This window comes from Eleginops maclovinus, chromosome 18, assembly GCF_036324505.1.
Source record: "Eleginops maclovinus isolate JMC-PN-2008 ecotype Puerto Natales chromosome 18, JC_Emac_rtc_rv5, whole genome shotgun sequence".
NCBI lineage: Eukaryota > Metazoa > Chordata > Actinopteri > Perciformes > Eleginopidae > Eleginops > Eleginops maclovinus.
In genome coordinates, this window is record NC_086366.1 from 22762524 (window position 1) to 22775494 (window position 12971).

At 40.1% G+C, this 12971-nt stretch overlaps 2 protein-coding genes across 3 annotated transcripts in view; both read left to right on the plus strand.

Moving 5' to 3' along the window:
- The first annotated feature begins 1588 nt into the window (after positions 1-1588).
- ppm1da (protein phosphatase, Mg2+/Mn2+ dependent, 1Da) lies at positions 1589-7663 on the plus strand. Its single transcript, XM_063907895.1, has 6 exons — positions 1589-2244; positions 3145-3373; positions 4201-4325; positions 4692-4870; positions 5077-5301; positions 5585-7663. The coding sequence occupies exons 1-6, from the start codon at positions 1719-1721 to the stop codon at positions 5942-5944; spliced, it is 1644 nt and encodes a 547-aa protein (XP_063763965.1). The 5' UTR covers positions 1589-1718; the 3' UTR covers positions 5945-7663.
- A 639-nt stretch (positions 7664-8302) lies between these two features.
- The window catches only part of brip1 (BRCA1 interacting helicase 1), a 79875-nt gene continuing 75206 nt past the window's right edge, over positions 8303-12971 (plus strand). For both annotated transcript variants that reach the window (XM_063907906.1, XM_063907907.1), the window contains exons 1-4: positions 8303-8535; positions 8738-8860; positions 11417-11528; positions 11707-11922. In XM_063907906.1, the coding sequence (XP_063763976.1) occupies positions 8753-8860; positions 11417-11528; positions 11707-11922 (436 nt within the window). In that variant the 5' untranslated portion in view covers positions 8303-8535; positions 8738-8752. The remainder of the gene's footprint in view (positions 8536-8737; positions 8861-11416; positions 11529-11706; positions 11923-12971) is intronic.

A 12971-nucleotide genomic window follows, 5' to 3' on the forward strand; every position in this document is an offset into this window, starting at 1 on the left:
TTAAATAGATATGTAAAAATATATTACACAGCAGTATTCATGTGTTAATAAGCCCAATTTTCAAATAAATTCAGTAAATGAAAGTTTAAAACATTTGTTGCTCACCAGGTTTTGCGTGTGTTAACTGTATATGCTGTTGAGGCATTGTCTTTTTGAAGTCCTTGATACATAAACATTTTTTTCATTCTCTTCGTCATCCACTATAGGTCTTCTGCATTGCTCTTATAAGAAGAAGAGATGTATTGCCGATAACTCAGCCTCATAGTGGCCTCAACCAGCACTTCTGAAAACAAAGAAGTATAACAGCAAGTATATTTTCATGGATAAAATAAAACAAAATGTATTTTCAAATGACCCATTATGACAAATATAGTTATGCTTTTGAGGGATTGACTCAGTCGAAAGCATTTCTGGTATGTTTGTTAATACATGAACTATCCAGAATAATAAAAAATATGCCTGGAGCTAATTATGTTCACATCTGCACAGTGGTGTAAAGTAACTAAGTAAATTTACTCAAGTACTGTACTTATACAATTTCCATGTACTTCTACTCCACTACAATTCAGAGGTAAATCGTATACTTTTCCTCAACTACATTTATATAATCAAGACTTCAATAAGACTTTAGTTACACCTTGAGTAAATTAACAAGCTACCCTGCAGTATACAATGTTGATAAAACTAAGTGCACCTTTACCAGCTTTGATAACACTTTATACATCAATTTATAATCCAAACATATAATATATTGCACTACTTGAACACTGGTCTAGAAACTTAACCTGCACTATTTTATTCTAGTTTATCCTACTCTGTTTCATTTTATTTTTTTTGTCGTATTTCCTATAACATCTTGCATTGTTGGAGGAACTCAGGACTTACTATTTTCATTGCCATAACTACACTGTATCTACTGTGCATATGAACCTTGAACCTTGAATATATTATATCTGCAGAAAGAGTACTTTTACTTTTGGTACACTTTGATGCTAATACTTTTGTCATTTTGGTTGAGTAACATTTTGAATCAGAATCAGAAATACTTTATTTATCCCAAACTGGGAAATGTTTTCGTTGCAGCAGCGAAATACAAAAAGAAGCATCACAAATAACAAATAATTAGAACTTAAACATAACAATAAAATGAAAATGAATAAAAGTGAGAAATGCACAAATGTACAAAAAGGCAACAATGTAAATCAGTATAATGTAAATGTACAATGTTAAGTGTGAAAGAGTGCATGTTAAGTGCAGTTCATAGAGAGGCTACGGAGCAATGAGTTGTCTGCTAGCCAGAGGGGAATTATTGTACAGGGTTATTGCAGTGGGCAGGAATGTTCTCCTGTACCTGTCCTTGTGACAGCGGAGCTGGAGCAGAACTTCTGCTTGTAACAGAGTATTCTTACACTCTGGTACTTCTACTTTTACTTAAATACTAGTTCTGAGTACTTTTTCCACCTCTGTATCTGGGAGATAACAATTCTTTAGAACTGAATAGACCCAGTGGGGCCAACCTCTAGAGGGCAACAGCTGCATTGGCCCTGCCACATCAACGTGGTAGAAGAAGAGATATTGTGACGTCAACGCGTATGAGCATGCCTACTACTCTCAGACATAAACAAAGACAGGACGCGGCGCTGCAATAATCTACACTCTTTTAGTATTTTACATGTAAACAGTACGGGGGAATTGGAAACCGACTTATTTAAACAGCCATGGAAAACGCGTTATTGATGCGAGTGAGTGTTTTTACCGACCAAGGAGGCAGGAAATACATGGAAGATGTGACCGAGGTCATAGTAGAGCCCAAGCCGGGAGAAGATGAACAGAGCCCGGGAGAGCCAGAAGACATCAATGGGGGAGACGTTATGGTCCTGTCTCCGTCTACGGACAAGCATCAGAACCGGGATAATGAACCAGTGATCCCCCAACATGTTTCAGAGGCATCGTGTGAACCTGTGCATACGAGAGAGCAATGTGTGTTATTGGAAACATCTTTACCAGGAGGTCAAAGCCCGCCGCGGGCAGAGCAGAGCCCCTCTGGTCCTTCCCGCCGCTCAGTGGCGTTCTTTGCGGTGTTTGACGGGCACGGCGGCCGCGAGGCTGCGCAGTTTGCAAGGGACTATCTGTGGGATTCCCTGAAGAGGCAGCGGGGCTTCTGGTCCGACTGTGACCAGGAGGTCTGCTCCGCAATACGCAAAGGATTCGTAGCGTGTCACCATGCTATGTGGAAAAAATTACGTAAGTGTAATAACACTGTACTAAGTGAACAAACAACTTTCAATAGCGTCCATTGTTGTGTGCCTCTGTTTGAGAAGCTTGAACATCACGAAACTCACAACGGGACTGTGGCCTAACGTTAGCACATCAAAAAGTTTTAAATGGCTTCTTCTTCGTAGACCTTGCACGTATGAAAGCCGAAACTGAAGACTCAATGGGCTCAGTAGTCTTTGACTGTGTAGTTTATTTATTTATTATAATAGTCAGACCTATACCAATTACCTTAAGCCTTAGTTTATTTTTGCTTCTTAAATATAAACGTATTAATTGGTTGAACAGTTGAGCAACCAAAAGCATAACAGCTAACAAAGTTAGCAGTGGCCACCGGATTGAATACACACAAAGCCTGTCCCGAAGTACGAATTCAGAAGTCTGTTCACAAGTTAGGTAAAGTAGTCAAGCAATATTCGGTTGTTTTTTAGGATTGAAGAAATGTGTGCTATTATAGCTATATTTTGTTACGGTAACATGTTTCCTTATTACCAATTACATAACCTCTTGAATCATGAATTAGCCAGTGTGTGCTATTACATAGACAAAGACTGTCTGTCTGGATATGCCTGGGCATGTCAGCTGTTCAACAGCTGGTCAAATAAGGTGTGTACACACTGTGTCTCTGAAGCGCATGTCAGTGACACTGATCACATTATAAAGAATTGCTCCACAACATACCGCAAAGTGTGTCTTCAGGCCAATTGCCAAATAATCGGTGATTGAGATTAGCAATAGATAAATAATTAAAAAAAAATGCTGTGCTGTTATTTGGGGTTCAGTGTAATACAAGTGAATAAGAAGTAAGCCTTGTAGCAATATGTAGCAAAGGTCAAAGCTCACTTAAATGTTTCACTTTCATCTTCTCAGCTGAATGGCCAAAGACGCTCACAGGCCTTCCCAGCACATCGGGCACCACAGCCAGCGTGGTGGTCATCCGAGGAAACCGCATGTATGTGGCCCACGTTGGGGATTCAGCAGTGGTTTTAGGGGTCCAGGATGACCCCTCAGTCCCATTCATCAGAGCTGTGGAAGTCACACAAGACCACAAACCTGAACTACCCAAAGAGAGGGAGCGTATTGAAGGTCTTGGAGGCAGGTAAGGCTGAACCCGAAAAACATCCTGCCTCTTCATTATATCTAGACTAGCGCAGGGCCTGTTCTGTTGTACTCGTGCAGCTTTTTGGGTTTCAAAACGAGTCTATGCACAAACTTATGTTAGAAGCACTACATTCAAATCGTCATGAGTGCAAAAGTTCCCATAAATAACCATTTTAGAGCTCCTATAAAGGCAGAAGTATAATGGATACTTTTATCCACAAATGAATACACACACAAACGTCTGTTATAATGGTATAGTGTCTGTTACCTAGGGTAATTCCTGCATTGGAAAACATACTGTTGCAGCCTTACGGGCATTTAATTGTTTAGAACCCATAACAATAACATTCTAAAAGAAATGTGATTGATTTGGTGATAATTTGCTATAAAGTACACCATAGCAGATGGTTGAAATCCTGGGTAAATGTAATTATATTTCTTGGACCAGACAAACGTTTGTCTAGTAACAGTTTGTTTATTCCCACAAACCCCACCAGTCCGTCCAATCTACAACAAAGAAGCGAAAGAAAGCTCCTCTTTTACACAATAGCAGATCAAATCATGTTATCTGTCTCAAGAAATAAGGTCCTTTATACTGTCTGTGGCATGTCAACTGATAAGATATTGTTGTATGGTCCCTGGATGGCTTTATAACAAAACTGTTATGCTTACATACTGTATATTTTATGCAAAATAACCGGCTTTGGTGGGGCTTTTGTTTTATTTCACTTACTGCTTTCTGAAATGTTTGAATACATAAAATGGTAAAATTCAGTGGCAGCTTACCTCTTCTTCTCCCTCCCTCCCTCCTCCATCTGCTTTCAGTGTTATCAAGAAATCTGGAGTGAACCGGGTTGTCTGGAAAAGGCCGAGGCTGAGCCACAACGGCCCAGTCCGCCGGAGCACCGTCATCGACCAGATACCGTTCTTGGCAGTAGCCCGTGCTTTAGGTAGGAAAAGTAACAATCATTGTTTTCACAGCTGTTTGCAACGATGGGATCTAGAGAACCAGAGGTTTTGATCCCTAAATGGTTCATAACTGATGGTCTTTAATGTATTTTAAAGGAATAATTCATTGAGGGAATTGGGGACTGATTGCTTGAGTCAAAGAAAATAATAGTTATTTTACTAGTGATTTCTTATGTATTTGCATTCATACAAAATCTGTTCAATCTTTCCATCATACAGTTGTTGGAATGCTCTGCAATTTGACACTGTTTTTTTACAAGTGCTTTCTTTCAAGCCAGAGCAAGTCCTCATGGAGTGAGGGATATGTCCAGTGGTGCTTTCAGCTAAGTTCCTCTTTTCTGTAACAGGTGATCTGTGGAGCTATGACTTCTACAGCGGGGAGTTTGTGGTTTCCCCAGAGCCGGACACTAGTGTGGTGATCCTTGACCCCAGAAAACACCGCTACATCATCCTGGGCAGCGACGGTCTGTGGAACATGGTGCCACCTCAAGACGCCATCTCCATGTGTCAGAACAACGAGGCAACGGTGAGTGGAGCGCAACAATAGCAAGGACTTGTTTGTGTCTCTTTATCTGATATGATTTTGCATCAGCATTGATGGATGGCTTCCTTTACTAACTGCCTGAAATGTTGTAAACTAATGGTAAGAAGACATAATCAAAAGGCTCTTCAATGATATCTGAGTAATGTTCATCTCGTATCATGTATGTAACAACATCTCTCCTGCTGCAGACTCCATGTGGTGCCTCGAGTGCCCGGCAGCTGGTCAGCCATGCTCTGCTGCGATGGCGTCAACGCATGCTGCGTGCTGACAACACCAGCGCCATCGTGATCACTCTGCAGGAGCCCGGGAGCTCCCAGGATGTGCTGCACCATGAGGAGGTGCTGCTTGACTTGGCCAAGGTATCCCAGTCTCCTCCCACCTCCATGTCCCGCGCTGGCACTCCTCTCCTTCAGGTAAGCAGGGATTTACATTTTTGTGATGAAGAAATTATTTCAAACTAAACCCATAAGAACATTGTGGGATATTGAGACATTAGAGAGTGGCTCAGGGATCATTTATTTTTGTAGGCCATCTAGTTAGAAATACACCCACTCAACAAAAAAACAAATAGATGTTTGTATTGACTTTTAAATTATAGCAGAAAATAAGCTCTATTGCAAATACATGTTTACAATACTTTTGTATCCACATTTATGAGCGCTGTTGGTAATCATTACTGTTATTTTTACCCTTCAGCGACCTATAGAGGAAGACACTCCCTCTGCCATGTGTGAGCTCGTCCCTGCCTTGGAGCGACAGGATGGACTCTCAGGAAGCAACAGCCTGTACCGCATGAATGTGTCGAGCCCACTTGGTCCAAAAAGTAGTTCTGAGTTTCCCAGTCCCACTGACAGGACATTTGTCGGCAGGAAGCTCAACAGAAAAAGAATTCTTCATGGATCACCATTATCAGGCCCGTTGGCTAAGAAGGCCCGGCGCAGGACTGTCAACAGGCTGCCGCTGGTGCAGCACAACTCAGAGAAAAAACACAAAGAGTCCAGTAATGTCTCACCAATTCTCCAAGAGCATAACAAGACCACAGTGTGTGTGTGCTAAGACACACCACACAAACACACATAAACCTTCTGCCTCCCACTGCTAACTCGACTCAAGTGGCATTTCTGTTTCTAAAGTTTCTCAAAGGGCAAACCAAGCCTTGCTATAGAGGCTGTGGTAAGACTTATTAAGCACCAGTACATTACCTATTTAAAAGCTTACGGTGAACTCATTTTCACAAGACATTTGGTGTATTTTTATAAAAATTCCTTCCTGGAAGTATGACTAATAACGATGCTGGTGTGAGTATATTGCATTTTATAGTTGAGTCTTGCGTAAGTCAAGCTTTTAATGTAAAGCAAATATTTTTTGTACGCTCTTTTATCGTTGGATGATATTAGAGCTAAACCTCAGTTTCCATCTCCTTTACACTCTGCCCACATGCCATTGTGTGCTCACCCTGTGTTTGAACATATTTACATATGTTACTTCTCATTCTTTTATTTAATCACTGCTGATGTATTTTGAATATAAACTGAAGGTGCTGCTACAGCCACAAACCAGTAAGCTACTACATTCTATATATTGATCTATACATATATAGGTGTTAGTCACATTTTTTATTCCTTAAGTGTACGTATTTGACTCATATTTCCTTGTGAGGTTTTAAAAAGAACTGATGGTGCTTATAGGTTATTGATTGCACAATACATCTTAATGGATAGATCCACACTTAATGATATTAATGAATTTGTTATTAAGTGTTCATACATCAAATAGAGATTTTCTATGTTTCCAAGAATGCCTTTCTGCTTTACTCAAATACAAAGTTGGTGTTTCTGGCTCAGCAATGATTCATTTCTCCTCCTGGTGTCTCTAAAACAAAGATTTCATTTGCTACTAAGGGACCAACACAACAAGATGTTTACAATCATTACTCATTATGATTTTGTGCTGCCAGGGTTATATTGGGGCTGCATTGGATGTATCAGTGATGTCCCGCTTGGTATGCTTGACCTGTGAGAATAAGGAAATGCTCCATCTTAAGCGTATCTGTCTCTAAAGATCACTTTATCACATGAGGGTTTGATAGAGGCTCTCTGAAGTTTCTTTAGCATTCCAGTCGTTCTCCCGCTCCCATGTAGCAGCTTCAGTTGTATGGTTACTGACGTATACACAAGGCTAATTTTTGACTAAATACACAATGCATGGACTTTCCAATAGAATATTCTTGCAATATTATTGTGACTATTTCTTTGTAATGGATGGAATAGGAATGGACATGGAACTATTATAATAACACAGCAAATGTAGAAGACTTTGTAGAAAGGAATTCTTATTAATGTGAGTTTGCAGACACCGGCAATGCCCTTGTTTGATTCTAACAGTTTTCTTAAAGAATAGAAACACTCAGATGAGAAATATACACTGCGAGGGAAAAATGACAATGACCGAAAAAGGACTGTTACATGATAATGTATTTTGATTTAGCTTAGTGTAATTTCTTCCAAGTTGCATTATGGATTGGTTCAAACATGTTGCATAAGGAATGATGACATTTTCTCTGCAAATAGTCTGTTACCTTTCTTGGGATCCCAGTACGCCTATGAATTTAATACTTTGACATTTCGAATTAATTTAAGTTTATTGATTACCATGTTGAATAATGACATCCCTGATTCAGATGGTTGTGCTTACAGCCAAAGGTGCATGTGTACAGTATAAATGTGAAAAACACTTCTATGGAAATGAACCTATTTAAATAAAAATCTCACTGAAGTGAAGTGTGTCCTTCTTTTCATATTGGAACCCTTACCGCTTCAGTAAGGACTTGGAATACGTTGTTTCTTTCATACCATGCAAAAATGTAATTAAAAAAAAACATGTTACATCCCCACCAAGGTCTGAGGGACCAGGGGACACCAGCAGGTACTGATCAGCTGCTGATTAACTGCAGTGAAGAGAGGGGGAGAAGAGAAAAGAGCAGGAGGGAAAACAACACCACAAGTACAGCATGCCTGGCATGTAACTAACCAATAGACCTTTTTATAACACAGTCTATGATGAAAACACTGGACTTGTCTTTTAAGTTCCCGGCACGCGTGTGGCCCACACGCGGATGTTTACTTCCGTAACTTCCGTTGTGTTCAAACGTCAAGTGACCAGTAAGCCAGACTAAGGCCTTCAAAATAAAAGCATAACAAACGCCACTTATCAAAAGTAGATAATATTAAGAACCTTGTGATAACGTGCACAATGGAGACTATCTGTTCCAAAATATTTTAAGACAGACCAAAAGTTTGCTTTTACTTCCAACACTTTTATTCGTGTTTTACGATAAATACTTTACTTTGAAAGCAACTGTAGGAAGCCGTTCTGGTTAATGGGGCTAACTTCCTTTCATGTTAGTTCTCAGAGCGGGAACAATCATGGGGTGGGCTGGGTGAACCTAAACAGGTTACCGAAATGGTTTCTTATACAGTAATGACATTTTTGACAGCACTAGTTAAGGGTTGAACAGTTTTCTATGGATACCAATAACGCTAATAAATCAAAGTAAAGGAGCAAAACTAAGCATTAGCTCTGGCTTTGCAGTCATTAATAGCCATCGACTGCATTAAGCCAACACGCGACTGTCTCTCAACTCTCAGGTAGGTGACAACTTACACAGACAGGAAAAAGTAAAAATAAAACCTAAAGTTATTGACGGTGTGTTGTTTAAGTGTGTTAATTGTGCGTAACTGTCACATAACTTAGCTTGTGAGTTGATGTAACGCTACCAGGAGGCACAGTTCACACGTGTTTGTGTTTTTCAGCTGATATTCGATTAATCAGACATGTTTCTTGTTGCAGATACTCCTGTGAAGCATGAACAGGGAGACCATGGCTTCCCCCTCGGTGAAGTATACCATTGGAGGAGTGAAGATCGACTTCCCCTGCAAGGCGTACCCATCCCAGCTGTCTATGATGAATTCAGTGAGTAACACCATCACCCAGTGGTGTAAATAACTAGCTACTTTTACTCAAGTACACTACTTCAGATGACATACTAGTACTTTACTTGATGATTTTTTTCTACTTTGGACGTCTACCCCACTACAATTCAGAGGTCAATAATGTACTCTTACGCCACTTCAATTATTTTGTAAGTCTTAGTTACTTTGCAGATTGGAATTAATGATATGATATTTAATCAACACTTAAATCAGAATTTAGTTACACCTGGAGTAAATCCACAAGCTACCCTGCAGTATAGAAAGTCATTAAAATTAGCTCCATGTTTACCAGCTGTGAAAAACCCATTAATGCATCAATAATTATAATAAAAACGTATAATATATATTATTGGAAAATTAGCCCATCTGCATAATCAGTACTTTTACTTTGGGTATATTTTGAAGCTAATATTTTTGTACCTTTACTTGAGTAACATTTGCACAGCAGGACTTTTGGAGTATTCCTGGACTGTGGTATTTCTACTTCATTTAAGTACAAAATGAGTACTTCTCCCACCTCTGCCATCACCTCTAATATCAACTAACTGAAACTGCATAGCAAATGGTGCTATTATAAATTATATTTATTTGGTTGACACACGGAATACTATTGTTGTGTCAGCTTTGGTGATGTTTCAGTCATCTTATACAATGTATTTGAGAAAATATCCCTAAGTTATCATTCTAACCTTAATCAAACCATTTTTAACCTGCAGGGAAACATTTAAACTCCACACCAAAAAAGCCCCAGGTTTCATATTAGATAATAATAATGCATCACTTTGTAATGGCACAGGTTGATGCGACATGTGGAAAGGTAAGTCTAGTTAATTGTACCAATAGGTAGACATGTCAATGTGATTCTTGGTTCATACCGACTGTAATGTGGTATTTTATTTCAGATATACAGACGTGGACAAAATTATTGGTACCCTTCCGTTAAAGAAAGAAAAACCCACAATGGTCACTGAAATACCTTGAAACTGACAAAAGTAATAATAAATAAAAATGTATTGAAAAATAACGAATGAAAATCAGACATTGCTTTTGAATTGTGGTTCAACAGAATAATTAAAAAAAACAAAATGATGAAACTGGCCTGGACAAAATTGATGGTACCCCTAAAAAAAGTCTGAAAATAATTTGACCACAGAGTCATGTTAAACTAAGGTGTGTCCTGTAATTAGCATCAAAGGTGTTTTCAGACTTGTAATCAGTCAGTCTGCCTATTTAAAGGGTGAGAAGTAGTCACTGTGCTGTTTAGTATCATGGTGTGTACCACACTGCACATGGAGCACAGAAAGCTAAGGAGAGAGTTGTCTCAGGATATTAGCATATACAATTATAGACAAGCATGTTAAAGGCTATAAGACCATTTCCAAGCAGCTTGATGTTGCTGTGACTACAGTTGCACATATTATTCAGAAGTTTAAGGTCCATGGGACTGTAGCCAACCTCCCTGGATGTGGCCGCTAGAGGAAAATTGATGACAAATTGAAGAGACAGATAATACGAATGGTAACCAAAGAACCCCGATCAACCTCCAAAGAGATTACATATGAACTCCAAGGTCAAGGTACGTCAGTGTTAGATCGCACAATCCGCCGCTCTTTGAGCCAAAGTGGACTTAATGGAAGACGACCGAGGAGGTCGTCTGAAATCATAAAAAAGCGAGACTGGAATTTGCCACAATGCATGTTGACAAACCACAAAGCTTATGGGAGAATGTCCTTTGGACAGATGAGACAAAACTGGAACTTTTTGGGAAGTCACATCAGCACTATGTTTACAGACGCAAAAATGAAGCGTACAAAGAAAAGAACACTACACCTACTGTGAAACATGGAGGAGGCTCAGTTATGTTCTGGGGCTGCTTTGCTGCATCTGGCACAGGGTGTGTTGAGTCTGTGCAGGGTATCATGAAATCTCAAGACTTTCAACGCATTCTGGAGCGAGATGTGCTGCCCAGTGTCAGAAAGCTTGGTCTTAGTCGCAGGTCATGAGCCCCCCCACAGGATAATGACCCAAAACACACAGCTAAAAACACCCAAGAATGGCTCAGAACAAAACGTTGGACTGTTCTGAAGTGGCCTTCTATGAGCCCTAATCTAAACCTTGTTGAACATCTGTGGTAGGAGCTGAAACATGCAGTCTGGAGAAGGCACCCTTCAAACCCGAAACAACTGGATTAGTTTGTTAACGAGGAGTGGGCCAAAATGTTGTGCAACAAAATATTAACTTAAGGGTGCCATCATTTTTGTCCAGGCCAGTTTCATTATTTAAAAAAAAAAGATTCTGTTGAACCACAATTCAAAAGCAATGTCTGATTTTCAATCGTTATTTTTCAATACATTTTATTTATTATTACTTTTGTCAGTTTCAGGTTATTTCAGTGACCATTATGGGTTTTTCTTTCTTTAAAGGATGGGTACCAACAATTTTGTCGACATCTGTACATCCTCAGAATGATATAATTTAAATCCTACTATTGTTGTTGTATATGTATTTGGTGGTTTTCTCACTCCTTTTTCTGCAGATCGTACGAGGGCTGAATAATGGGCAGCACTGCTTGCTGGAAAGTCCGACAGGAAGTGGAAAGAGTTTGGCTTTGCTGTGCTCGGCCCTTGGCTGGCAGCAGGCTCAGTATGGTTAGTTTCATCCATCTAAGATTTAACAAATGGAAATGATTTCTATAGGCAAGTACGTCTACTTGTAACCCCAAACAATAAAACATACATAAAAACTCAGATTTTATGGCTTTCTCCATGTACAGACTGATCCATTTTACTAATATTTACATCGGCTTTTTTCATTGTGTGATGCCAGCTAAACCACAAGATGGGGGCAGCCTGGCGAAGGACAAGAGCCCTCCAGAGAAAAACTGTGGAGACTGTAAGAAGTCGGAAGTCTCCACTCCCTGTAACTGTGTGTGCCACAGCAAAGCCTTCAGGACTGCTGCTGTCAGGATACCTAAACCTAATGTGGTGGACCTGACTGTGTCACCCTGCAAAGACACGGTTCAGCTGCAGACTCCTGAACACGGTTAGTATTTTTATTTATTGTTGCATCATTCTGAAACATGCATAAGTCGTCTGATTGACTTCTAGAGTCTCCCCAGAGGACAAAGGTAACACTACTGGGGATGTACAGTGGGTCAAAAAAGTATTTAGTCAGCCACCAATTGTGCAAGTTCTCCCATTTAAAAAGATGAGAGAGGCCTGTAATTTTCATCATAGGCACACTTCAACTATGAGAGACAGAATGGGGGAAACAATCCAGGAAATCACATTGTAGGATTTTTAATGAATTAATTGGTAAATTCCTCGGTAAAATAAGTATTTGGTCACCTACAAACAAGCAAGATTTCTGGCTCTCACAGACCTGTAACTTCTTCTTTAAGAGGCTCCTCTGTCCTCCACTCGTTACCTGTATTAATGGCACCTTTTTGAACTCGTTATCAGTATAAAAGACACCTGTCCACAACCTCAAACAGTCATACTCCAAACTCCACTATGGCCAAGACCAAAGAGCTGTCAAAGGAGACCAGAGACAAAATTGTAGACCTGCACCAGGCTGGGAAAACTGAATCTGCAATAGGTAAGCAGCTTGGTGTGAAGAAATCAACTGTGGGAGCAATTATTAGAAAATGGAAGACATACAAGACCACTGCTAATCTCCCTCGATCTGGGGCTCCACGCAAGATCTCACCCCGTGGGGTCAAAATGATCACAAGAACGGTGAGCAAAAATCCCAGAACCACACGGGGGGACCTAGTGAATGACCTGCAGAGAGCTGGGACCAAAGTAACAGAGGCTACCATCAGTAACACACTACGCCGCCAGGGACTTAAATCCTGCAGTTCCAGACGTGTCCCCCTGCTTAAGCCAGTACATGTCCAGGCCCGTCTGAAGTTTGCTAGAGGGCATTTGGATGATCCAGAAGAGGATTGGGAGAATGTCATATGGTCAGATGAAACCAAAATAGAACTTTTTGGTAAAAACTCAACTCGTCGTGTTTGGAGGAGAAAGAATGCAGAGTTGCATCCAAAGAACACCATACCTACTGTGAAGCATGGGGGTGGAAACATCATG